This window comes from Osmerus mordax, chromosome 26 (genome assembly GCF_038355195.1).
Source record: "Osmerus mordax isolate fOsmMor3 chromosome 26, fOsmMor3.pri, whole genome shotgun sequence".
In the NCBI taxonomy this organism is placed as follows: Eukaryota; Metazoa; Chordata; class Actinopteri; order Osmeriformes; family Osmeridae; genus Osmerus; species Osmerus mordax.
The window spans coordinates 1088182-1111929 of NC_090075.1; the positions used below are offsets into that span (position 1 = coordinate 1088182).

The 23748-nt window shown below is 51.6% G+C and overlaps 1 protein-coding gene across 1 annotated transcript; it reads right to left on the reverse strand.

The window, feature by feature from the left end:
- Nucleotides 1-17320: 17320 nt before the first annotated feature.
- timm44 (translocase of inner mitochondrial membrane 44 homolog (yeast)) lies at nt 17321-23490 on the reverse strand. The gene is made up of 13 exons (XM_067229772.1): nt 23461-23490; nt 22787-22903; nt 22216-22407; nt 21903-21983; nt 21598-21747; nt 21253-21389; nt 20932-21017; nt 18913-19005; nt 18661-18785; nt 18400-18450; nt 18221-18310; nt 18021-18131; nt 17321-17839 (listed from the first exon to the last, which is right to left on the reverse strand). Exons 1-13 carry the CDS (start codon nt 23488-23490, stop codon nt 17720-17722), a joined length of 1383 nt encoding a protein of 460 aa, XP_067085873.1. The 3' UTR covers nt 17321-17719.
- Nucleotides 23491-23748: the final 258 nt, after the last annotated feature.

The window sequence follows — 23748 nt, forward strand, 5'->3', positions numbered from 1 at the left end:
CTGAGACTCTGTTCACACCCTAGTCCTCCGTGATCTCCCTGCAGGCGTTGGTCACTGGGTGAGTGTGTCTATCCCAGTCGCACCACGTCACACACACACACACAAACACAGATCAGCGTGCAGTGTCCAGATTGGACATGACACCAGCACCAGCCAGGGCTTGTGGACACAGGCCGGCTCTGGTGACCACAGCAGGCGTGTCAGCGGGGGGCGGAGTGGTGCAGATGGGACTTCGTTACCCAGGAGTCTGTGTGTCTTATGCTAATGAGCCAGGCCACAGGAGAGAGCAGGGCTATTTAAAGGACCTGACGAGACCAGGGAGAGTGTGTGTGGCACCGTGGACAGTAAATCAGAGTGAACGGCCAGTCCGATCAGAATACCAGTGGATTAATAGTGTTGACTGTGGAAAAGACAGGGCCGGCTGCTAAATAAGCCGTTTTCCTGGAGCGTCTCGCCCGCCCGCCTGTCTGGTAGGGGAGTCAGGTGGCTGAGCGGTTAGGAAATCGGGCTCGTAATCTGAAGGTTGCCAGTTCAATTCCCGGCTGTGCAAAAATGACGTTGTGTCCTTGGGCAAGGCACTTCACCCTACTTGACTCGGGGGAATGTCCCTGTACTTACTGTAAGTCGCTCTGGATAAGAGCGTCTGCTAAATGTAAATGTCAAATGTCAAATGGTAGGGGACAGCAGAACAGTGTGTTGCTCTTCTTCTCTTGCCCTCTGGTCTTCTCCCTGAAAGCAAATGAGAGATGAAACTAAGTCAGAAACTTCACATCGAACATCTCTCAGCCTGCTACTGGACAGGAACCTTACTGGACACCACACGAGAGACAGAGAGAGAAAATGAGAGAGAGCCTGGAACTAGTGTTGGAGTCAAAGTCTCCATCTATGAGAAAAAATGTGAACTTGAGGGGTCCTGTTTCATTAGTTTGACCCACAACATCCCCCCTCCCCCATTACCCAACACACACAATAACTAACAATGACATCCTGCCATTTCCTGGCTGCATCTAGGCTATCTGACACTTCCTGATTAGGCTCATTTAGCAGAGTCGTTAGCGAGGTATTATAGCAACATTAGCGCTAATGAACACAAGCCTATAAACACCGATACTCCACGAGGCACACTCCATCCGTTAGGGAGGCCTTTCAGATGCCTGCTCCCTCGCTCTGGGAAAGAATAAGTCATGGAGGAATTAAATAACTCCTCATGAATAATGGAACACTTCTCAGTGTGAGCGGACACAGTCCCAGAGAAATGAAACGAGCGGCGAGATCACATCCTGACTACTGACCTGATGACCAGGAGGAGGGGGGAGAGCTGGGAGGAGGGGGGGGGGAGAAGGAGAAGGAGGGATGGATAGTGCAGGCCTGATGACCAGGAGGAGGGGGGAGAGCTGGGAGGAGGAGGAATGAGGAGGAAGGATGGATAGTGCAGGCCTGATGACCAGGAGGAGGGGGAAGAGCTGGGAGGAGGAGGAAGGAGAAGGAGGGATGGATAGTACAGGCCTGATGACCAGGAAGAGGAGCGGAGAGAAAGGAGAGGAGGATAGATGGGAAGTGGAAGATGAAGAGAGTAGAGTTGAGAAGAATTGGGGAGAGGAGAGAAGGATGGAGAGAACGAGGGGAGGATGGAGAGAGGAGGATGGAGAGAGGAGGATGGAGAGAGGAGGATGGAGAGAACGAGGGGAGGATGGAGAGAGGAGGATGGAGAGAGGAGGATGGAGAGAGGAGGATGGAGAGAGGAGGATGGAGAGAGGAGGATGGAGAGAGGAGGATGGAGAGAGAAGGATGGAGAGAACGAGGGGAGGATGGAGAGAGGAGGATGGAGAGGGGAGGATAGAGAGAGGAAGATGGAGAGAGGAGGATGGAGAGAGGAGGATGGAGAGAGGAGGATGGAGAGAGGAGGATGGAGAGAGGAGGATGGAGAGAGGAGGATGGAGAGAGGAGGATGGAGAGGACATGAGGATGGAGAGAGGAGGATGGAGAGAGGAGGATGGAGAGAGGAGGATGGAGAGAGGAGGATGGAGAGAGGAGGATGGAGAGAACGAGGGGAGATGGAGAGAGGAGGATGGAGAGAGGAGGATGGAGAGGGGAGGATAGAGAGAGGAGGATGGAGAGAGGAGGATGGAGAGAGGAGGATGGAGAGAGGAGGATGGAGAGGGGAGGATAGAGAGAGGAGGATGGAGAGAGGAGGATGGAGAGAGGAGGATGGAGAGAGGAGGATGGAGAGAGGAGGATGGAGAGAGGAGGATAGAGAGAGGAGGATGGAGAGAGGAGGATGGAGAGAGGAGGATGGAGAGAGGAGGATGGAGAGGGGAGGATGGAGAGAGGAGGATGGAGAGAGGAGGATGGAGAGAGGAGGATAGAGAGAGGAGGATGGAGAGAGGAGGATGGAGAGAGGAGGATGGAGAGAGGAGGATGGAGAGAGGAGGATGGAGAGAGGAGGATGGAGAGGGGAGGATGGAGAGAGGAGGATGGAGAGAACGAGGGGAGGATGGAGAGAGGAGGATGGAGAGAGGAGGATGGAGAGAGGAGGATGGAGAGAGGAGGATGGAGAGAACGAGGGGAGATGGAGAGAGGAGGATGGAGAGGGGAGATGGAGAGAGGAGGATGGAGAGGGGAGATGGAGAGAGGAGGATGGAGAGAGGAGGATGGAGAGAGGAGGATGGAGAGAGGAGGATGAATGGGCTGTGATGAAGCTCTGTGGAAACTTGAGTGGAGTTGAGAGGGGTGAGGACTGCTGGCTGCCTTTACCTGTCCTCTGCCCAACATTGTTGTCTGGCTGTACCTGTATATCTCCCTCTCCTCTACCTGTAATTAGCTAGATGGGAACACTGAAAAGATCAGCAGTTTTGACAGCCGTCTATTGTTGACTAACCTTCAGAAATATTCCTAAAGTATCAACCTTCAATTCTGGGTCAAATATTGGCACTATTCCACTGGGGAATGTACCAATAAATCGGTCTCTCATTCACCTCTCTCTCATTTATGCTGTACCTCCCTTTTCCCCCTCTCTCCCTCACTATGTCTCTTTATCTACCTTTTCAAACTCTCTCTTTTTTCAAATTACACCTCTGTCACCTTCTCTTGTTTATTCAGCTCCCTCTCATCTCGCTGTGTTTCTCCAGAGTCAGAGGAGACCCTTCATCACAAGTGCCTCAGAGCCTGGCTGCCTCTCTCTGCCTCTCGCTGCCTCTCGCTGCCTCTCGCTGCCTCTCGCTGCCTCTCGCTTCCTCTCGCTTCCTCTCTCTTCCTCTCTCTTCCTTCCTCTCTCTGCCTCCAAACCTACCTGCCTCTAACCCTTGTGGGAAACACTGGAACACGAGACATTAGAGCAGAGGTTGAGGGTGTGTGTGTGTGTGTACCAGGGTGGACAGTGTGATAACTTTGCAAGGTGATGTGTGTCTCCCCTGACGGGAGCGCAGGGGAGAGCGCTGCCTAGCAACAGTGGCCTGTCCAGCAGCCAGGGCAGGGCCAACGGGCATGAGACAGATGGCACTTCTGTAGGACACACACGCACACGCGCACACGCACACTCTTACAACACAGCATACACACACACTCTTACAACACACCATACACACACACACACTTTTACAACACACCATACACACACACACACACACACTTTTACAACACACCATACACACACACACACACACACTTTTACAACATACCACACACACACACACACACACAGGCAGACAGACAGAGGTTGGCAAGGTGCGATACACTGGGAGTCCCTCTTTCTCACACACAGACACACACACACTTTGTGAGAAAGAGAGAGGCGGAGGAGAGGGATAAAGACAGATAACGATCGAGTGTATCTTCCTGTTACTGGTCTCAGCGATGAATGTTCTCTCTAACGCTCACGCAGTAAAGCTGTGACATTCCTGTGCTGCTGCAGGGTGTGTGTGTGTGTGTCTGTGTGTGTGTGTGTGTGGGACAGAGACAGAGGTTTAGCTAGCTGTCGTTCAATCAGATCGAATTCACCCAGAGAGGAAACATCCATCCATAGGCAGAAACCCCAGGGGGGACACGACCCCCCCCATCCTGGGAAAAATATGATTTGTCCCCCCCAATAAATCACTGTAAACATAACTATGTAATTTCAATAATACGCAATGAAAGCGCTTTGCTGATTATGGACACAATGGCTCTTTTTAATGTGCTATGTGTTACAGCAGTCATTTTGGTGTCCCCCTCAGGAATTGCTCTTGAGAAAATGTCATATAATTGTCCCCCCCAAAGTTGATAGCAGATTTTCGCCACTGCATCCATCTAATCATGTTCCAGTGAGCTTCCCAAACCACCTCACAGAGAAAAAGCTTTGATTTCTGAAGTTCAAAGTCGTTTCACCGTGTTTGAGTTGCTGCTGATCTTGGCTTCACCTCCCTCTGACCTACAGATCCCAGAGGAGGAAGAGAGAATGTGTGTGTGTGTGTGTGTAAGTCCTCCAGGCTAGACAGGTGTTTCCAGTTGAAAAGTTTAGTTTCCATGGTGCCTGCTCTCTCTCCAAGACTGTGAAGGTAACATTGTCTGTCTGCCTGTCTCACACACACACACACACACACACACACACACAGAACAGCACCCTCCCAAAACTCCCTGGTGGTCAGAAATGTGTGCGTGCATGCATGCGAGGGAGGACAAACAGTTTGCTCAGCTTATTTTCCTGCTCGTTCCCCCTCTCCTCCTCTCCCCTCTCCCCTCTCCCCTCTCCCACTCCCCTCTCCTCCTCCCCCCTCTCCTCCTCTCCTCCTCTCCCCTCTCCCACGTTCCACCAGTCCTTCTGGACACTGCCTCACGTCGCTACAGTGAACACACACTTCAGACAGGTATCAGTCTTCATCTCAGCCCTGCCTCACACACACACACACACACAACCACACTCCTACCCTCCACTGATAAGGCTCTTCTCCAGAACACATTACAGCAGACACAACAGAGAGGAGAGGATAGAGGGGGAGGGAGGGAGAGAGACAGAGAAATGTGTCCCCCTCCAGAAGACTAGATGTCCCCCAGCTCTCCCAGGACTGCTAGGAATTGAATTACCCTTTCCAACTGGGTGCTTATAAAGATCGAGTGGAATTGAAAAAAAGGCCAGAGGATCAATTTACCAGTCTGGCTCAGCCTCAGATAAAAAGCTAATATTTTCCTCTAACGAAGGGAGAGGATGCATGAGCACAGGGACTGTGTCACGGTGGCCTGGGAGATTGGGCTGGAGCCATCCATCACTGCAGGGTATTGACGGGACCACTTGATGGTGGAGATAGCTTGGTGTTTGTTTGATTTCATTCATCACGCCAGAGGGTCGCCAGCAGTGTGGGCAGCTAATGAAGGTGCCTCGGACCAGGTCACCTTGGAAGGCGAAACAAACAGACCCTTTAATACCAAAGGCAGCTACGCCACTAAGCAGTTCTATTTTTATACTTACACACACACACAGTAAATATACTTGCGTGCACACACACACAGAGTATATACAAGCACTCACAAGTGAAACAGAGGGAGAAAGAATGTGAGGTCGCACTCCCCTGCCATAGACACACCTCAGAGATTCAAAATATAAATCAAGAAATTCCTTCCCTGCAGCGCCCAGCCCTGATGAACCTGCCTGTCAGTCACTCTACAGGATCACAGATACAATCCAGCAATTAAACCTTCCTCTAATGAAACCGAAACACTAATCCTGCTGAGCACAGTCTATGTATCACATGAGAGAGAGAGAGAGAGAGAGAGAGAGGGGGGGGGGGGGGAGACAGAGAGAGAGAGAGAGAGAGAGAGAGAGAGAGAGAGAGAGAGAGAGAGAGAGAGAGGGAGAGAGGGAGAGAGGGGGAGAGAGGGGGAGAGAGGGGGAGACAGAGAGACCGAGAAGGAAAAAAAGTGAACAAGAGTGAGAGAAAGAGTCTGAAAGAGAGAGAGGAAGTTATTCACTTTTCTGCTGAGCATGTTGACAAAGTTTGTCGAGGCAGGGGGTGGGGTTGTAGGGGCGGCAGGGGTTGGGGGTTGGGGGGGGCTTGGGTGTAGGGCGGGGCTGTTGACAGAGAGGGGAGTGTGTCTGTCCAGGGAGTTCGGCTGCTGACAAACTCGCGGGCTCAGCAGAGACGGAGCTGCAGAGACAAGGAGACACCACAGAAGAAGGATACTGGAGGACCTGGGGGAGGGGGGGCGACCTGGGTGGACCTGGACCCAAACAGCATCAATCATACTGACCCCAGAGGAGGCAGAGGGAGAAAGGGAAAAATTAGAGATATCAAGAGAGAGAGCAAAATAAAGAGCGAAAGAGAGACAGCTCTAACCTCCAGTGTGTGTGTGTGTGTGTGTGTGAGAGAGTTGTGAGGACATCGGCCAGTGAGGACAGGGCGGACATATTTACACTCCACACACACTGCGCGCCGGTCGGCTTGTTTCTTTCCCCCTCCCCCCCGAGTCAGCACAAACTCCCCGCTCCCTCCACTCGTCAAAGGAAAGACCCGGAAGGTTAGCGAACAGAGAGGCAGCGAGTAACACAATACATCCCAGTCAGGGATGGGGAAAAGAGCACACAGGGGAGATCTGAAGGAAGATAGCTCACAGGAGACATATTTTCTAATCTCTGACCACCTCGCTGAAGCTCGCCTGAGGATGAAAGGATGAGGTCTGAATGAGGGATGAACACAGAGGTTAATAACCACCCGTCCCCTCTGCTGACTGTCCACATCCACACAGCCAGGAAAGAATGGATTAGGTGTGTGTGTGTGTGTGTGTGGGGGGGGGGGTGTAATCATACTGTGGCTGGGCTGGAGAAAGGGGGGTATTGAACCCTGATCTTTTAGAGGGGTGTGTGTGTGTATGGGGGGGGCGGCTAGGGTGCTGGAGGTGTGCGTGAGGGTGGTTCCAGCCCTCACGAAAGAGAAGAGAGAGGTGATGAGGAGAGGAAGAGAGAGGTGATGAGGAGAGGAAGAGAGAGGTGATGAGGAGAGGAAGAGACAGTTTGTGATGAAAGAGAAAGGACAGCTTAACAACACCTCCATTCTCACAGTCAGCAGATTCTGGTCCAACAGCCCTGTCTGCCTCCACCTCCTCCTCCCCCCCCCCTCCTCCTCCCCCCCTCCTCCTCCTCCCCCCCTTCCTCCTCCCCCTCCTCCTCCTCCTCCTCCTCCTAGAGACTAGAGGCTGTAGAGGCTATCAGAGAATTTGGAGGCTAGAAATTGTCGAGGTTAGAGGCAGTAGAAGGTAGAGGCTAGAGACCTTCAGAAACATTAGACACTAAAGGCCGTCAGCCTGTGATTAGCAGCGTTGCCGGGGGAGATGAAGCAGGGATAAGAGGCCCTGTGTCAGTCATCACATGGCTTTGCATTATGGGAGGATGAATATTTGAAGAGAGGCCTTGGGCAGGAAATGGAAACCCTCGTTAGCCAATCCCAGCCCACGCCCCGTGACGAGCTGACCCCTGTTCACTGATCAACCACAACAGCATGCGCTGAGAGAGGGCGCACACACACACTCCACACAGAGGCACCCATTCCACACACAGCTACACCCCTCCCACACACACACACACACACACACACACACACACACACACACACACACACACACACAACACCGGTAGAGGAAGTGTGGTCAGACCAGGTGGATGTCAGACCAGGTGGATGTGCTTGATGACAGTTCTTCTCCCTGGTCTTGTGTTTCTCGTGTCTCTCCTCTCCTTACAAGTGTTCAGACACAGACCTGCACCAGCACAGCCACCACACTGCACACTCACATTACTGACACACACACACAGCCACCACACTGCACACACACACACACACACACAGCACACTCACATTACTGTCACACACAGCAAGGCCTTGTTAATTCATTAGCACAGGAAATTCAATGCAACATGATTAGGACAAAGCTCTCCATAGTTGGCTCTTGACTCTCCATCCTCCATCCCCCTCCCCCCTCTCTCTCTCTATCTCTATCTCTATCTCTCTATCTCTCTCTCTCTCTCTCTCTCTCTCTCTCTCTCTCTCTCTCTCTCTCTCTCTCTGTAATTGTGTCTCTCTCCCCCCTCTCTCACTCCATATTGTAAGGCACTGATTTTCGTGGCAAGTTCCATGGGGATGATGATGAGCGAGAGAAAGGAGGGTGGGATAGAGGGGGGGAGGAAAGAGAGAGCGAGAGGGGGTATTTGTCTCCCCGCAGCACTTCTACAACACAGAGACCACCATGCATCACTCATATCAGTAGAGATACCCACCTGCTCCAGGTATCCCCTTCACATCAGTTAAAGAATAGAATATCTGCTTAAAACGCCGGTTATTTTACATTCGGGATCACGTGAAAAATTCACTCAAGTTGAAACACCAATAGAAATGGGCCTATGTTGTTATTTATTAAAGAGTTCCTTGTTATTTTCATGAAATCTTTTTTGTCGGGTTTATGGTCATGTTACTAGATGTCGGTTGTCTGATATCTGTGGTTGCCTATAACAAAAGAGAATAACATCCCAAATTTCTAGGCAACGCACCTTGTCGGAAATAATTTCACGGCACATTGGTCCACCGACTTAACGGTGCAAAACTACGGGCTTCAAGGTGCAGAATAAATCAAAGTAAGCAGTTTTGGCAAACGGCGTTTCGCTGGCCGTTACTGTTCCCGGTGGTGTTGTACAGCGTTTGACACATGAGTCATTATTTTCTTCCTGAGTGCATTCCCGCTGAACTACAGGTGCTCCATAGTCCCACATGGATGCCCAGGAGTCTGCTGCAGAGTACAAGCCCGCAACTTTGACTGTATTTACGTTACAAATAAGTAAAACGACTCACAACCCACGCAATGTTTTCAGGGCACGCTCATGATGATGGATTCGGGTGGGACTAAAAAACTTTTCGGGCATCCGATATTAAGTTGCAAGCAAAACTAGTAAACCAAATAATATTAAAAACGAATGTGTAGAAACGTCTGTGGTCGCACTCTGAAGAAACTTAAATGATTGGCTAATTGTTTCTTGGCTAAACTGACACAGACTAAACAACTGAGAAATTACAAAATTAAACTCAACATTTAAATGAATGTCATATTTGCTTTCTGTACAACATTAGTAACATTGACTTTAATTAACTAGCTAATCGAATTGATACAGGCAGCGTTCTGTATCTTGTGGCTGGTCAACTTTGGAAACCGTTGCTTTTACACGGAGCGGCATGGTTATTAACGTTAAGGTAAACAAATTGTTTCAAAATTGTGTACATACCTGGACCAGTGGAGTGTTTAGTATCGGTATCTGTGTGGAAGGTCGAATATCATTTCAAGCAGGTTTCAAACTTTTGCTCGGCTGCGTGTCTCCGGATGCGCGCGCGCTCCGAACAGCTCAAATCTGCGCTGACTGCTGGTGCGCGAGGCGCCTATGCTCCTCCACCCACTTCACGAGCGCGTCCAATCAGAATATGATACAAAACTGTAACGTAAACACCCTGTTAAAACCTGCCGGTTAGTAGAAAAGTAAATAGATCTGAACACTTCTATCGTTAGTTTATCAATGTAATGTAAGCTACATCAAATACGTATCTTTTAGAAATATATCAGTCCATTCGGAAATTCATTTATACTTTAACAAAAATATATTTTTTCTAACTTGAATGAAGGCGTGGAAAGGGTCGTGTGTATGAGGAGGTCTTCTGCTCCTCTGTGCTCAGCTAAACTTCTAGAACCTCCCGGGTGTTTCTGTGAGGAGCTGGGCATGTTCTCCTCGGTTCTCCACACACGCCCACCTGGTCCTGGCCCCGGGCGAGGCTGGCCCCGGGCGAGGCTGGCCCCGGGCGAGGCTGGCCCCGGGCGAGGCTGGCCCCGGGCGAGGCTGGCCCCGGGCGAGGCTGGCCCCGGGCGAGGCTGGCCCCGGGCGAGGCTGGCCCCGGGCGAGGCTGGCCCCGGGCGAGGCTGGCCCCGGGCGAGGCTGGCCCCGGGCGAGGCTGGCCCCGGGGCGAGGCTGGCCCCGGGCGAGGCTGATCTCTGCTCCTGGCTGCCTTGGGAGGAGAGACAGCAGGATGGGACAGATGCTCTCACACGCATGTGTGTGTGTTCATATTCACGTGTTCATATTCACGTGTTCATATTCACGTGTTCATATTCACATGTTCATATCGTGAGATAAAGGACTATTCTTCTTTTCCCCACCACTTCACCCCTCCACTCCAAGCCATGATGACCATGCTAGATATCCACCAATTATGCACCTAGTTAAATCTAATTAAAACAATATTCTCAGGGAGCCAACAGCATGGTGTGTGTGTGAGTGTGTGTGTCCATCAGGGTGTATGTGTGTGTGGGCAGGTGGCTTTGTCCAATCAATAGCAGTGATAATGGGTTGTGAGGGCTGTGGTTGCCATGGCCCCCTGGGTGGAAGGCGTTGTCGTGGGTACGGAGCATGTTCTCTCCTGGTGGTCTCTGCTCCAGAACCTCGTTAACCTTTTCAACCCCCCTAAAGGCTCCTCTGGGTCAGTCTCTCCTCATTCCAGCCTCCTCAGGGCTCCTCCTTGTCAGTCTCTCCTCATTCCAGCCTCCTCAGGGCTCCTCTGGGTCAGTCTCTCCTCATTCCAGCCTCCTCAGGGCTCCTCCTGGTCAGTCTCTCCTCATTCCAGCCTCCTCAGGGCTCCTCCGGGTCAGTCTCTCCTCATTCCAGCCTCCTCAGGGCTCTTCTGGGTCAGTCTCTCCTCATTCCAGCCTCCTCAGGGCTCCTCTGGGTCAGTCTCTCCTCACACAGTATGAGGATTTCATCATTTTAACAACAGATGGAAAAAAAGATGCATAAACACACAATAACACACTGTGGTGGGCTGGTGCTAGGACCCAGCCCCTGCCCCAGCCTCAACCCCAACCCCTGCCCAGCCTCAACCTTAACCTCAGCCCCAGCCTCAACCTTAACTCTAGCCCTAGCCCTTACCCAGCCTCAACCCCTGCCTTTACAGGTACCCAACCTCTACAGGTACCCAGCCTCTACAGGATCCCAGCCTCTACAGGGTCCCAGCCTCTACAGGGTCCCTGCCTCTATCCCAGCCTCTCTCCTGGCTGACCCTTCCTGCATCATCAGCTTCTGTGTTTCTATGGAACTGCCCCCCAGTGGCTCCCTGGGCTATCTGCCTGTGTGTGTGTGCGTGTGTGTACGTGTGTGTGTGTGGACACCGTTAATGGACTGCAGAATTACTGTGGGGCTGGTGTGTGTGTGTGTGTAAATGCCATTAATGGACAGTTGAATTACTGTGGGGCTGGTGTGTGTGTGAACACTGTTAATGGACAGTAGAATTACTGTGCGGCTGGTGTGTGTGTGAACACTGTTAATGGACAGTAGAATTACTGTGCGGCTGGTGTGTGTGTGTGTGAACACTGTTAATGGACAGTAGAATTACTGTGCGGCTGGTGTGTGTGTGTGTGTGTGTGTGTGAACGACATCACGGTACAACAGAATTACCCCGCACCTAATAGGAAACTATGGGTGTGTGTGTGTGTATACTTACGTTCAGGAGAGTTCATGTGTGTGCACATGGAACTGAACAGACTAAACCAGTGACCTCAAAATCCATGATCAAAGAGATCTACAGTTTCCAGAACACTAGACCCGAGCAATCAAGCTCAGAGCTCAGAGGGATCTACAGTACTGTCCACACCTGCGGGTCGGTGCTTCTGACCAAACCTGCACCCCTTCAGGGCTAATAGACGAGCCCAGATCAATACAGCCGAGAGATCATTCAGGCCCTCTATTCCAACAGGACAGGGGATGATGTGGCTAATGGCCCAGTGATGGAGACATTCAGGCAGGCAGTGACCTTGGGGGGGTAGGGGTGGGTGGAGGGTGAGGGTGAGGGGGGCGGAGGACCCTGAGGATGTTTACTGGCAGAATGAGGCCAGCAGGGCGGGCCTAGTTTGAGTTATTCATGACAGGTTAATTATGCATGCCTGTTTTGGGGGGTCGTTAAACTAGTCTGTTATCTTGGACAGGAAGTCTGTTATGTTTGACAGGAAGTCAGGGGTGGGTGAGAGCGTGACCTTGTGAAGAGATTTGAGATGAACTCCTAGTGGAGGTCCTCGCTGTATGAAACATGAAAACATGCATGATCTCTCTTCCACCACTTGAAGGACACAATAATAATGTCCTATGCTTGATTAATTATGTTAATAAAAAGCTATATTAAATTGGGTATTTTAAATTCATTTTTTAATTAAATGCAAAGACTGATGAAATCTAGAATCAGAATTCATTTTTCACCAAGATGTAAACAAACCTCTCTATGAGACCAAGATCTGGTCCAGCTAGCAGTTAGCTGTTACTGTAAACTATTATAGATGGATAAGGAAAGAGATGGGGGGAAAGAGAGAGAGAGAGAGATGGAAAGGGAGTTAAATGAAACAGGAGAGGACAGTTTGTCCAGATAACAGTCTCATGGTTGCCTGCCTGATTCAGATACCGCTCTTGATTAGCATTCCCATTCTGCCTACGTTTAAAGTGATTGATCGTGTTCATAAATTAATGAAAGAATTAATAAATCTATTAATGAGAGAGAATGTCATGGGCTGGCTAGCCGGCCAACATCCCTTCACCATCCTCATCCCCCCATTTATTTTACCCAGAGTTCCACTGGAGAAAACCAACCTCACATGCACACACACACACACACACACACATACACATGTGACGCACGCACGCACACACACACACACACACACGTACACACAAACCTGCGACTGCTTGATCGGCAGCCAAATGCTCTAACCACCGAGCCCGAGCTACACCCAGGGTGTGTGTGTCCTGTGTGTGTGTGTCCTGTGTATGTGTGTGTGTGTGTCCTGTGTGATTACTGCAGTACTGTGATTATGACCAGGAACACACCAGGGATGAACAACATTACTGATGAAAGAGCCAGCAGACACCTCTGGACCAATAGGAACGCAGAAAGGTTGAACCTGGAGCACTTGAGCCAATAGGAATGCAGAGGAGTTAAAGGTTGTGTTCAGAGGAGTCTCCTGGCCTGCTGGGATCATAAAAGGAGGTTCATCTGGGGCCTGAAAACATAGAAAATGTATCGATCAGGTCTCAGTCTGGACCATATCCTGTGTGTGTGTTTGTGAGTGTATGACTGTGTGTGTGTGTGACTGTGTGTGTGTGTGTGTGTGTGCCTGTAGTCTCTACAGAGCTACAGCAGGGTACTGTACTACCAGAACGGGGTGTGGTGGTGACCATTAAACATGAAAATCTCTTCATCACTCTGCAGTAAAGCCTGGGATGAGGACAAGTGTGTGTGCGCGTGTGTGTGTGCGTGTCTGTGCGCGTGTGTGTGGGGCTGATTTTGATATTTTTGTCTGGAATTTAATTTCCTCTCTTTTAATATTTTAAACCCCGTCCTCCTCTGCACCCCTCCTCTCCACCCCTCCTCTCCACCCCTTCTCCTCCTCTCCTCCCTCTCTCCTCTCCACCCCTCCTCCTCTCCACCCCTCCTCTCCACCCCTCCTCCCCCTCTCCACCCCTCCTCCTCTCCACCCCTCCTCTCCTCTCCTCCCTTCCACTCTCACGTCTGCTATCCATCATGTGATGTGACTTTAATATGCTTTAGCGAGAACGAGCCTTCATCCATCACACAGAGCCCAGGTTCCACAGCTGCCTGCCTGCACATTTCATCCTCCGCTAAGCCCCCCACCTCCGCGCGGCAGGAACACTAATGCTGCTATTTATTCTGGGAGACAGCTCCTGCTTCATCCGTCACTTCCCAACGTACACACACACACACACACTTACGTACACACACACTTACAGACACACACTTACAGACACACACATGCACCCTCATACACACAAAAAAACACTGCATTTGTGTTTTTGTTTGGCTAAATAATGTCCATTTCTTAGAAAGCAGAAATCATCTCCAGTTCTCCCAGCCTGACAGTTCCCTGTTGAACATCTCAGTAACTGGTGCTGCCCTCAGCAGGACCCAGACACAGTGAGCTCTCGCTCTTCTCCAGAAGTCGTCCACACCCAGCCAGGAAGGCAGGACATCATCCTCCAAACAGCCCCCCTCCCCGCCCTCCCCCAGACACAGTCCCCCTCCCCTCCCCCAGACACAGTCCCCCTCCCCTCCCCCAGACACAGTCCCCCTCCCCCCTCCCCTCCCCCAGACACAGTCCCCCTCCCCTCCCCCAGACACAGTCCCCCTCCCCTCCCCCAGACACAGTCCCCCTCCCCTCCCTCTGATCAATAGAAACAGGGTTTGTCATTGTTATCGTCTCCCTTGGAACACTCACAGATTCTCATAAAGAATCTGTCCTGCCAATTAGACCGCCCCTACGTCTGCCTCAGGGGTCTGGGTGATTCAATCTGGAGGTGAGGAGAGGAGGGGGGGTGAGGAGGGGGGGTGAGGAAGGGGGTGAGGAGCGGGGGTGAGGAGCAGGGGGTGAGGAGCGGGGGTGAGGAGCGGGGGTGAGGAGGGGAGGAGAGGGGGTGAGGAGGGGGGGTGAGGAGGGGGGTGAGGAGTGGGGGTGAGGAGTGGGGGTGAGGAGCGGAGGTGAGGAGCGGGGGTGAGGAGGGGGGGTGAGGAGGGGAGGTGAGGAGGGGGGTGAGGAGGGGAAGTGAGGAGGGGAAGTGAGGAGGGGGGTGAGGAGGGGAGGTGAGGAGGGATATCTAGGGGTCTGAGGTCTGGTCTGTCCAGAGGCTCAGCTTCTCAGCCCTGGGGAGCTGAGCCTCTGGAGGTTCTCTCATGCTAATATGAAGATGCTCACTTTAGTCTGATCTCTCTCTCTCTCTCTCAGTTCAATTAAATATGATTAATTGGCATGAATTTTCAAGTTAAACATTGTTCCCAAAATCTGTCCTCGGTGAAGGGACGCCACATGTAATTATAAACATTTTCTGAGAACGCTGTCATCATCAATCATAAAACAAACATCCCTGTCTCTCTCTTGCTCTGTGTCTCGTCTTAGGAGGCAGGGAGGGGCAGGGAAAGGCTGGGAGAAGGAGGGCTGAGGACGTCAGGTGAGGAAAGTGCACTGTCACTCAATAAGAGAGACTTTATGAAAAGATGAGTGGATAACCTTTGAGGAAGAATGTCCTCTTAAGAAGAACTAATATCCCCACACAAAACCCGCAAGATGTCTGATCTCTGGGGGGGCAGGTAGGGGAGGCAGGCAGGAGGCAGGCAGGAGGCAGGCAGGAGGCAGGCAGGAGGGAGGCAGGCAGGGGGCAGGGGGTAGGCAGGAAGGGGGAGGCAGGCAGGGGGGAGGCAGGAAGGAGGCAGGCAGGGGGAGGGAGTCAGGCAGGGGGGAGGCAGGGGGGAGGCAGGGTGCAGGCAGGGGGGAGACAGCAGTCTCCGCAGCCCTGCAGGGGGTCATCCATCATGGCTGACAGTCCTACAGCAGCCTGATATTGAGCGCCTGCATGAATCACCAGCAACGAGAGGGCTTCCCCTTCCACCCAGACCTGACTAATCAATCACTGTATGCCGGAACACATACACACACAGTGTACGCTGTTGTAGCTCTATACAGAGTACAGGCACACACACTCCCTGCCCTCGGTGGGGGCCTTCTCCTCTGGGCTCGCTGATCTTGTCTGCTCTCAGGAGGATAGCTGCTGATGTCATCCAGGAGGATGAGGACTGCTTGTCTGCCAGAGAGACAAGCACTCTCACACTCCTCTCGTCTCACCCCTCCTCCTCTCTCCTCACGCCTACTCCTCTCTCCTCCTCCTCTCTCCCACACTCCCCTTTCCTCCCTCGCCTGGTGATTAATCAGGTGTTATCTTATCTCTTATCCTAACACTCCTCTACAGTCCCACAATCCTCCTCTCACATCACACAGCGCTAGGCCAGAGTCCCCACCCTACTCAGCCACCCTGGGAGTCCCCACCCTACTCAGCCACCCTGGGAGTCCCCACCCTACTCAGCCACCCTGGGAGTCCCCACCCTACTCAGCCACCCTGGGAGCCCCCATGGAGACCTGAGAGGAACCGGTTGGTATTCAGACATCTTTTATTCACCTGGGTACAGCAGTCTTCCCCCCCCACACTGGGCATGACACACAGAATACAGCCGTAGACAACAATCAAAACATCGATTCCTTTTCGGATCACGGAGCACTTTAAAAACCATCACAGATGTGTATGATGTACATTGGGTCGTGCTTTCGAAACAAACGTCCCTCATCCATCTCCGGAGCAGAGAGGAGCAGCTGCAGACCTGCGGTTATGAGGGGCAGGGCGTGCCTCTGGTCTGACTGCGAAACGGTTATGTGTGTCTGTGGAGGTGATGTCTTGAGATAGTTCTTCTGGATGTCAATTTCATGATCAGGAAAGTTTTAAATGTGTGTGTGTGGGGGGGGGGTTAAGTCCAGGAACCTACTTATAAGATAAAGTTTTTAAGTCAGAGGGTCTTGTGGTATCAGTTTAACTCACCCCCCCCCCCACCATCCAATGTCCTCGGACCCAACCAAAACCCTCACAGACACCAGGGAGCAGTAGATCTGGGCAGAGATGGGACAGGTGAAAACAAGATGCCCACAACACTTTAACTCATCTATAGCAAGCTATACAGATACTTGTCAGATCTAATAGTGTGCATGTTGTGGAAGCTGGCAGCTCATTGGGCTCAATGTGGTCATGGCTTCCTGGTTCTGTACCTATTGGCAGAGTTCATGGCACATTGTTGAAACTTGAGTCACATGACTGGACTACAGTGGAGACTTTCTGTCCAAGCAAAAAAACAAAAAAATCACAATAAAAAAAAATATATAATTACACAAATCAAGGTTCTAAAACATTCCACATCCAAGCACGGCTCCACATCATTAGAAACTCCAAGGTCATCAACTGTGAAAAACTAAAACTAGCATTTGATTTATAAAATAACAGGTTCACAGTGTCCCCCAAAAGCAAAATGAATGGGTCGCTGTTGAACATTTTAACCCCATTTAATTGAGGTCATTACAACTACTACTTTGCCCTCCAAAATATAAAAAGACAGTTTAATGTTTGTTGAGGCAAGCCTAAGAATAGTGGGTACAGCAAGAGAATACACTATTGTTTTTCCAAAAATGATCTATAAAGAAAATGATTATTTTTATTTTGTAATAAATATATTCTTTATCCATTTAGTATTCTTCATCAATTAACTTGACCATCATATTATACAGGTATGGAGGGAGGTATGGAGGGATGTTGCAGGGAGGGAGGGATGGAGGGAGGTATGGAGGGAGGGATGTTGCAGGGAGGATGGGAGGGATGGAGGGGTGTTGCAGGGAGGGAGGTATGGAGGGAGGTATGGAGGGAGGGATGGAGGGAGGTATGGAGGGAGGTATGGAGGGAGGGATGGAGGGAGGGATGGAGGGAGGTATGGAGGGAGGTATGGAGGGAGGGATGGAGGGAGGTATGGAGGGAGGGACCTCTGACTCTCTGTTGAGGAGGAAGACAGGAGCAGTTGAGATGAGACATAGAGGAATAAACATCCGGATGTTGGACTGACGGGGAGATGGAAGGATGGGCAGAGGGAGAGAGAGCGAGCGCTGGATGAAGACATCCAGAGTTTACTGCCCCCTGGTGTCAGCTGGGGGTACTAGGTGGTACTGGTTCAGCAGGACTGGAGGACTGGTCATCTCTCTGCATGTCCTCCCGGACACCAGACACCCAGCCTGGCCCTCTCATATGCACCCTGCTGGAAGCAGACATGTCCTGTGTGTGTGTGTGTGTGTGTGTGTGTGTGTGTGTCTCTCAGAGGATCTGCTCTGTACTGGAGGCAGACATGTCCAGCAGTCTCCAGGCAGCGTTTGGGTTCAGCTCCTCCTGGTCCCGACACAGAGCCCACACATACATCATCCTCAGCACCTTCTCCTGCAACACACACACACACACACGACATGTCCTGATATTACCAAGGCAGTAGGCTGATATAATAATCATATTATATTATTTAAGCCGACACTTCTTTTGACAAATTGTGTGTGGAGGCCTCCTCCCTGGTCTGGGCTGTGTGTGTGTGTGTGTGTGTGTGTGTGTGTGTGTGTGTACTCACAGGGTCTCCCTCCACCACCTCCCCCTTGGTGTTGCGGATCACCAGAACCAGCTGGGCCTGGAAGGTGATAATGAGGACTGGCCCCTGCTCCATCATCTTCCCCATGGCCAGCTGACACACACACACACACACACACACATCCGTGTTAGAGTGTAGAACAGAGTCCTGCTACTCTGAGAGGCCAGTTTGTGTGAACTCACGTCCAGGTTGTCCACGTCCAGGATCCTGGAGTTGAACTGCAGCCCCATAGCCTTGGCCTGCTGGATGGGGTGAGCCATCTGACTGTAGGTCTGAGAGGGAGGGAGGGAGAGAGTTAAGAGAACAGCTCATCAGTGTGTAGCAGAGACTGCAGTGTGCTGGTGCAGGTGAGGGTACCTACCGCCTCATAGCACCAGTCCTTCAGAACCTCCAGCTCTCCTCGGATCATGGCCTACACACACACGCACACGCACACACACACACACAGGGGAGATACACAGGGCAAGGTGAGAGAGGAAAAGAGAGAAGTATTCATAAATACTAAACCATTAGCCAGAGACCAGCTGCTAATGCAGGCTCTCCTAACACACTCTCACTCCCCCCCCCTCTCTCTCTCTCTCCCCCCCCCTCTCTCTCCCTCCCCCCCCTCTCTCTCCCTCACCTCAAGGACGTTAGGGATGATGTCAGCCTCACACTGCTTGAGGAAGGAGTCCTTGTCGAAGGAGGGGTCCACCTTCAGGATCTCAGTCAGAACCTCGGACATCTCCGTCTTGGAGAACAGCCCCCCTGAGGAGAAGTTTACCGTGGTTACTGTGGTTAGGGTAGGTCAGAGTCAGGGTTAGCGTCTGACTAACATGGTTACCAGGTCTGGGATAGACCAGGGTTAGGTCAGACCAGGGTCAGACAAGGTTACCTAAGATGTCGGTCATCTTGTCTGTAACAGCGCGGGAGGCTCTGATGAGAGCGTTGTCACTTTCATCATACTTCATCTTCATCTCAAAGAACCCTGAGAGGGAGAGAGGAGGAGAGGAGAGTGGGAGAAGAGAGGGAGAGGAGGAGAAGAGAGGGAGATAGGGGAGAGGAGGAGAAGAGAGGGAGATAGGGGAGAGGAGGAGAAGAGAGGGAGATAGGGGAGAGGAGAAGAAGAGAGGGAGATAGGGGAGAGGAGGAGAGAGATGGAGAAGAGAGGGAGAGAGAGAGAGGAGAGGAGAAGAGAGGGAGAGAGGGGAGAGGAGAGATGGAGAAGAGAGGGAGAGGAGGAGAGGCGGAGATGAGAGGGAGATAGGGGAGAGGAGGAGAGAGGTGGAGAAGAGAGGGAGATAGGTGAGGGGAGGAGAAGAGAGGGAGATAGGGGAGAGGAGGAGAGGAGGAGAGAGGGGGATGGAGAAGGTCTGTGAGGATTTATCACCAATGACACCAGATGAACACATTTTGATTCTGGTCACTCTCCGACAGTAAAAGGACTGTGTTTCCTCCAGCAGCAGACCCCAGTGTTCCCCCCGTGGTCAGCCCAGGGCAGGGCCCTGAGGCTGGGGCAGACCGCCAGCCTGAGCTGCCCTGGCAGGGTCTCTGATGACTCACTGTACGTCACCCATCGGTGACAGTAACTCACAGGGACAACACACACACACAAATGTGATCCCTTTATGCATTGAACATCCAGTAGTGTCGATGCTGCAGTAACTCAGTACTCGACAGCAGGAAAAAGGAACATTCTCTGCTGACATTGTACAGTCGTTACTGTGCGTCTGTGTAGCGGCTGGGAGCATGATAAACATCCAGGCAGCAGCAAAGACGCCCCGCTGGGGCCCGCCCGCTGGCGCCCGCCCGCTGGGGCCCGCCCGCTGGCGCCCGCCCGCTGGCGCCCGCCCGCCCGCTGGCGCCCGCCCGCTGGCGCCCGCCCGCTGGCGCCCGCCCGCTGGGGCCCGCCCGCTGGCGCCCGCCCGCTGGCGCCCGCCCGCCCGCTGGGGCCCGCCCGCCCGCTGGGGCCCGCCCGCTGGGGCCCGCCCGCTGGCGCCCGCCCGCTGGCGCCCGCCCGCCCGCTGGGGCCCGCCCGCCCGCTGGGGCCCGCCCGCCCGCTGGGGCCCGCCCGCCCGCTGGGGCCCGCCCGCTGGGGCCCGCCTGCTGGCGCCCGCCCGCTGGCGCCCGCCCGCTGGGGCCCGCCCGCCCGCTGGGGCATTCACCTATTTAAAATTGAAATATACATTTATTTCAATGTTTGGAAATTCTAATAAAATTCAGGCTGCTCAATTTCGAATGGTGAAATTTGGATCCAAAAATGTATAACCCCAAAAATTAGACCCTTAAAAATTAAGCCTGAATGCAATCGAACCATCTCACTTCTCCGAGAAGGGTCCAACTGCAGACCTCTCTCCTCAGACCCCTCTCATCCAGGTGTAGCTGCAGGCAGTCATACATGCAGATCAGTCATACAGTCACAGCCTGGGGTCAGAGGAGAGAGGTGCGGTCTGAAGCAAGCAGTTGGACTCTTCTCTGAGAAGTGAGATGGTTCGATTGCATTCAGACTTGTGCTCGTTAGTGGCCCCTCGTTAGCGAAGGCTCATTAACTCTTGGGTTAACGAGGCTTCAATGGAGGAAGACGTTTCTCATCCTGGTCTAGCTTCAGCCAGCAGCTGGCGGTGGTTTCCGTGGTGATGGCTGCAGCTCAACTCCCTACTGTTGGTGCTCGTCCAATCACAGAGCTACCGCGTCTACCTACTGTATTAGTCCAGCTCATCCACAGCTGGTGATTACAGTGATCTGGCACCATCTGCTGGCCACCACAATGTATGACAGCAGCCAGAAATCCACAACAAGAATCAGAGGACGAATGATGAAAGGACAGATGGATGAAAGGATGGATACTGCATAATATCTACAGCAAGCTAGTAGCCAAGCAAACATTGCTAAAAAAATGAAGGTCAGTACTTACTGTTGAAAACAACGTTGTTGTCCTTGAACTCCTTCCACTGTTGGTACCATTTGGAGTCCTTGTGCAGAACTACACCCATGGCTTCCCTGGTAGAGAACACAGATTAGAACTACAAACATGGCCTCCCTTGAAAATAACACACATTCAAACTACAAACATGGCCTCCCTGGTAGAAAACACAGACAAGAACTACATACATGGGCACCCTGGTAGGAGACACAGATTAGAGCTACAAACATGCCCCCCCCCCCCTCCCCTCCCAACACACACACACACACACACGCACACACACACACGCACACACACAGATGCCAGACGTACTCGTTGGCCTCGAAGACCTTGCTCTCGTCTCCGGGCCCCTTGGAGGAGAACTCTGTCCTCTTCCTCAGCCTGGCTGGGGGGCGATAGGACCCGCCGTGGCCCAGCACATCCATCTCCCTTTTCACACTCTCCATACCCTGGGGGGAAGGGAGGGAGGGAGGGAGGGAGGGAGGGAGGGAGGGAGGGAGGGAGGGAGGGAGGGAGGGAGGGAGGGAGGGAGGGAGGGAGGGAGGGAGGGAGGGAGGGAGGGAGAGATTACTCAAAGCATTGAAAAGAACAGGAAAGGGGGGGGTTCTACCCCAGGTCACCACATGACTGAGGTAGAACCAGGAGGGTGGTTCTCACCTGGGATATGGCCCTGAAGGCTCCAGTCTTGCCTAGCTTCTCTCCACCCTTGGACACGGTCTCAGCAGAAGACTTGGCGGTCTTGGCAGCCTCCTCCACTCCCTCCTTGATCTTCTTTCCCAGGTCTGTACGACTGACCTCCTCCAGCCCCTGTGCACACACACACACACACAGACACACACACACACACACACACAGAGAGACACACACAGAGAACACGTGTTACAACAGTAGGTAGGTAGGTAGATATTCCACGGGGACAGATGTGTAGATGTTGGTGTCGGGTGATGCTAAACCTCTCTTACCTCCTTCACGCTCTCAGACAAGCTCCCAAACGTCTTCTTCAGAACGTCGGAGGTCTTCACCGTTTCAGACTCGATCGTTTTCTACAACAGGAAATCTCTTTCAGGCCCAAACACACTCCAATGCATCTCCGGTATGTGATCCAACACTTCAAATAGTACAGCTTTGTATAACAGTTAACAATAATAATATTACATTGTGTTCATATAGCAGATGTTTTATCCAAAACGGTGAGGATTTGAACCAGCAACCTCTTGATCGGTCAAAATGCTCTAACCACTGAGCAGTAAGTGTCCCACAACATCTCAAACTCACGTATTTCTTTCGTGCCTGCTTCAAGGCTTCCGAGTCCTCCAGTTTCTTGGCTTCCTCGCGGAACTTCTTGATGTTCTCCTTCATCTCCTTGTTCTTGCTCAGTTCCTGTTTCAGGCCCTCCAGGAACTCCCCCAGGAAGCCCCGTCTGGCCCCTCCTCCCGCTCCACTTCCTCGACCAGACGAGTACCGTACCTGCAGACAGAACAGTAGCAACACATCCACCTGTTATGATAAGAGTAATAACCTGTTCCTTTAAAAGAAGCTTTCATCCAAAGCGATGTATGGAGGGGGGTTAGAACCTGCAACCTTTTGTTCTGCCGTCAAAAGCTCTAACCACTGAGCTGAACTTAGTCAGGGTAACTGACCCAGTTAATCTTGATTGTTAATTGCTAAACCTGGCTGTTAACGAGACGTTTATAAGTTTTGTCGCTAAACTTTAGCATGCAGACAAAAACACACACACACAAGTAATGCAGTTTTAAACTGAATAAAGATGTCCGGGCAATAAAACTCTGATGCGATAGTTCATGAACAGGTGAGTAAGGGAGTGATTCAGACGATGAAGGTTTACCTGTGAGGAGTTTGTGACGGATCCTGCGAGGGAACCACATATCCTGTAGACATGAGGTCTGTTGTGAAGGAGCCGGTATGAGGGGCTGGACACCATCAAACTCCTTCTGATACATAACTAGAGAGAACGCATAAATCAGTGCAAAACTAGCGGTTCACCCTGCCCAAGAAAACAACCCCGATGTTTTTATAATACTGCACTTCTATACAACTAATGCTTTGAGTTTCCACGATTTGTTTTGTTGAAGTATACTGTACAACCTAAACGATGTTATCGCAGAAACTGGTCAGGGCTCTTACAGTAGTGCTGGTTGCAGATAGCTTAGCCAGCTATGGATTATCGACTACAATGGCGCTGCAATGTATATAACCAGCTGGATAGCACGTGGAAAGCTAACTGTCTAACTGTATACATCGCATACTCTACAAGGGATTTCTTCACCAAAAAACGACATGTTTTCTGCCTTTTATCATTTAAGGCCCACACCGGCATGGGATTCCATTCAATCCCAACTTTCTTCCCGGTCGTTATGTCATTTATTCTGCATCATGACATCCAGTAGTTGAGTCCAGAGTTTTTATATTCGCGCACATTTACAATTCTTACGTTAGTGTAGACGCTATCGCTGTTTTCTTAAAGATAAAAGCTCAAATGTAAGGAAATTCACAGCTCACCTGGTAACACTGACACAAGGAGGCCGCCATCTTGGTTGCAATGCTCATGACCTTCTTCCGGTGACCTAGCTACGTACGTTTGGAGGCGGGCCCTAAAGGTTACAGTGGCCCGGACTTGCAGTATATATACTGCAGTCAACAGCAAATATTTATTTTTAAAGCTACCTCCATCAACAAATGAACGATTTTACCAGAATATATAGATATGTATCCATAAGTGTCTGGACATTAACTTTCATTTGAGATTATTTAATTGATACATTTACCGGTATTGTATACCTTATCGGA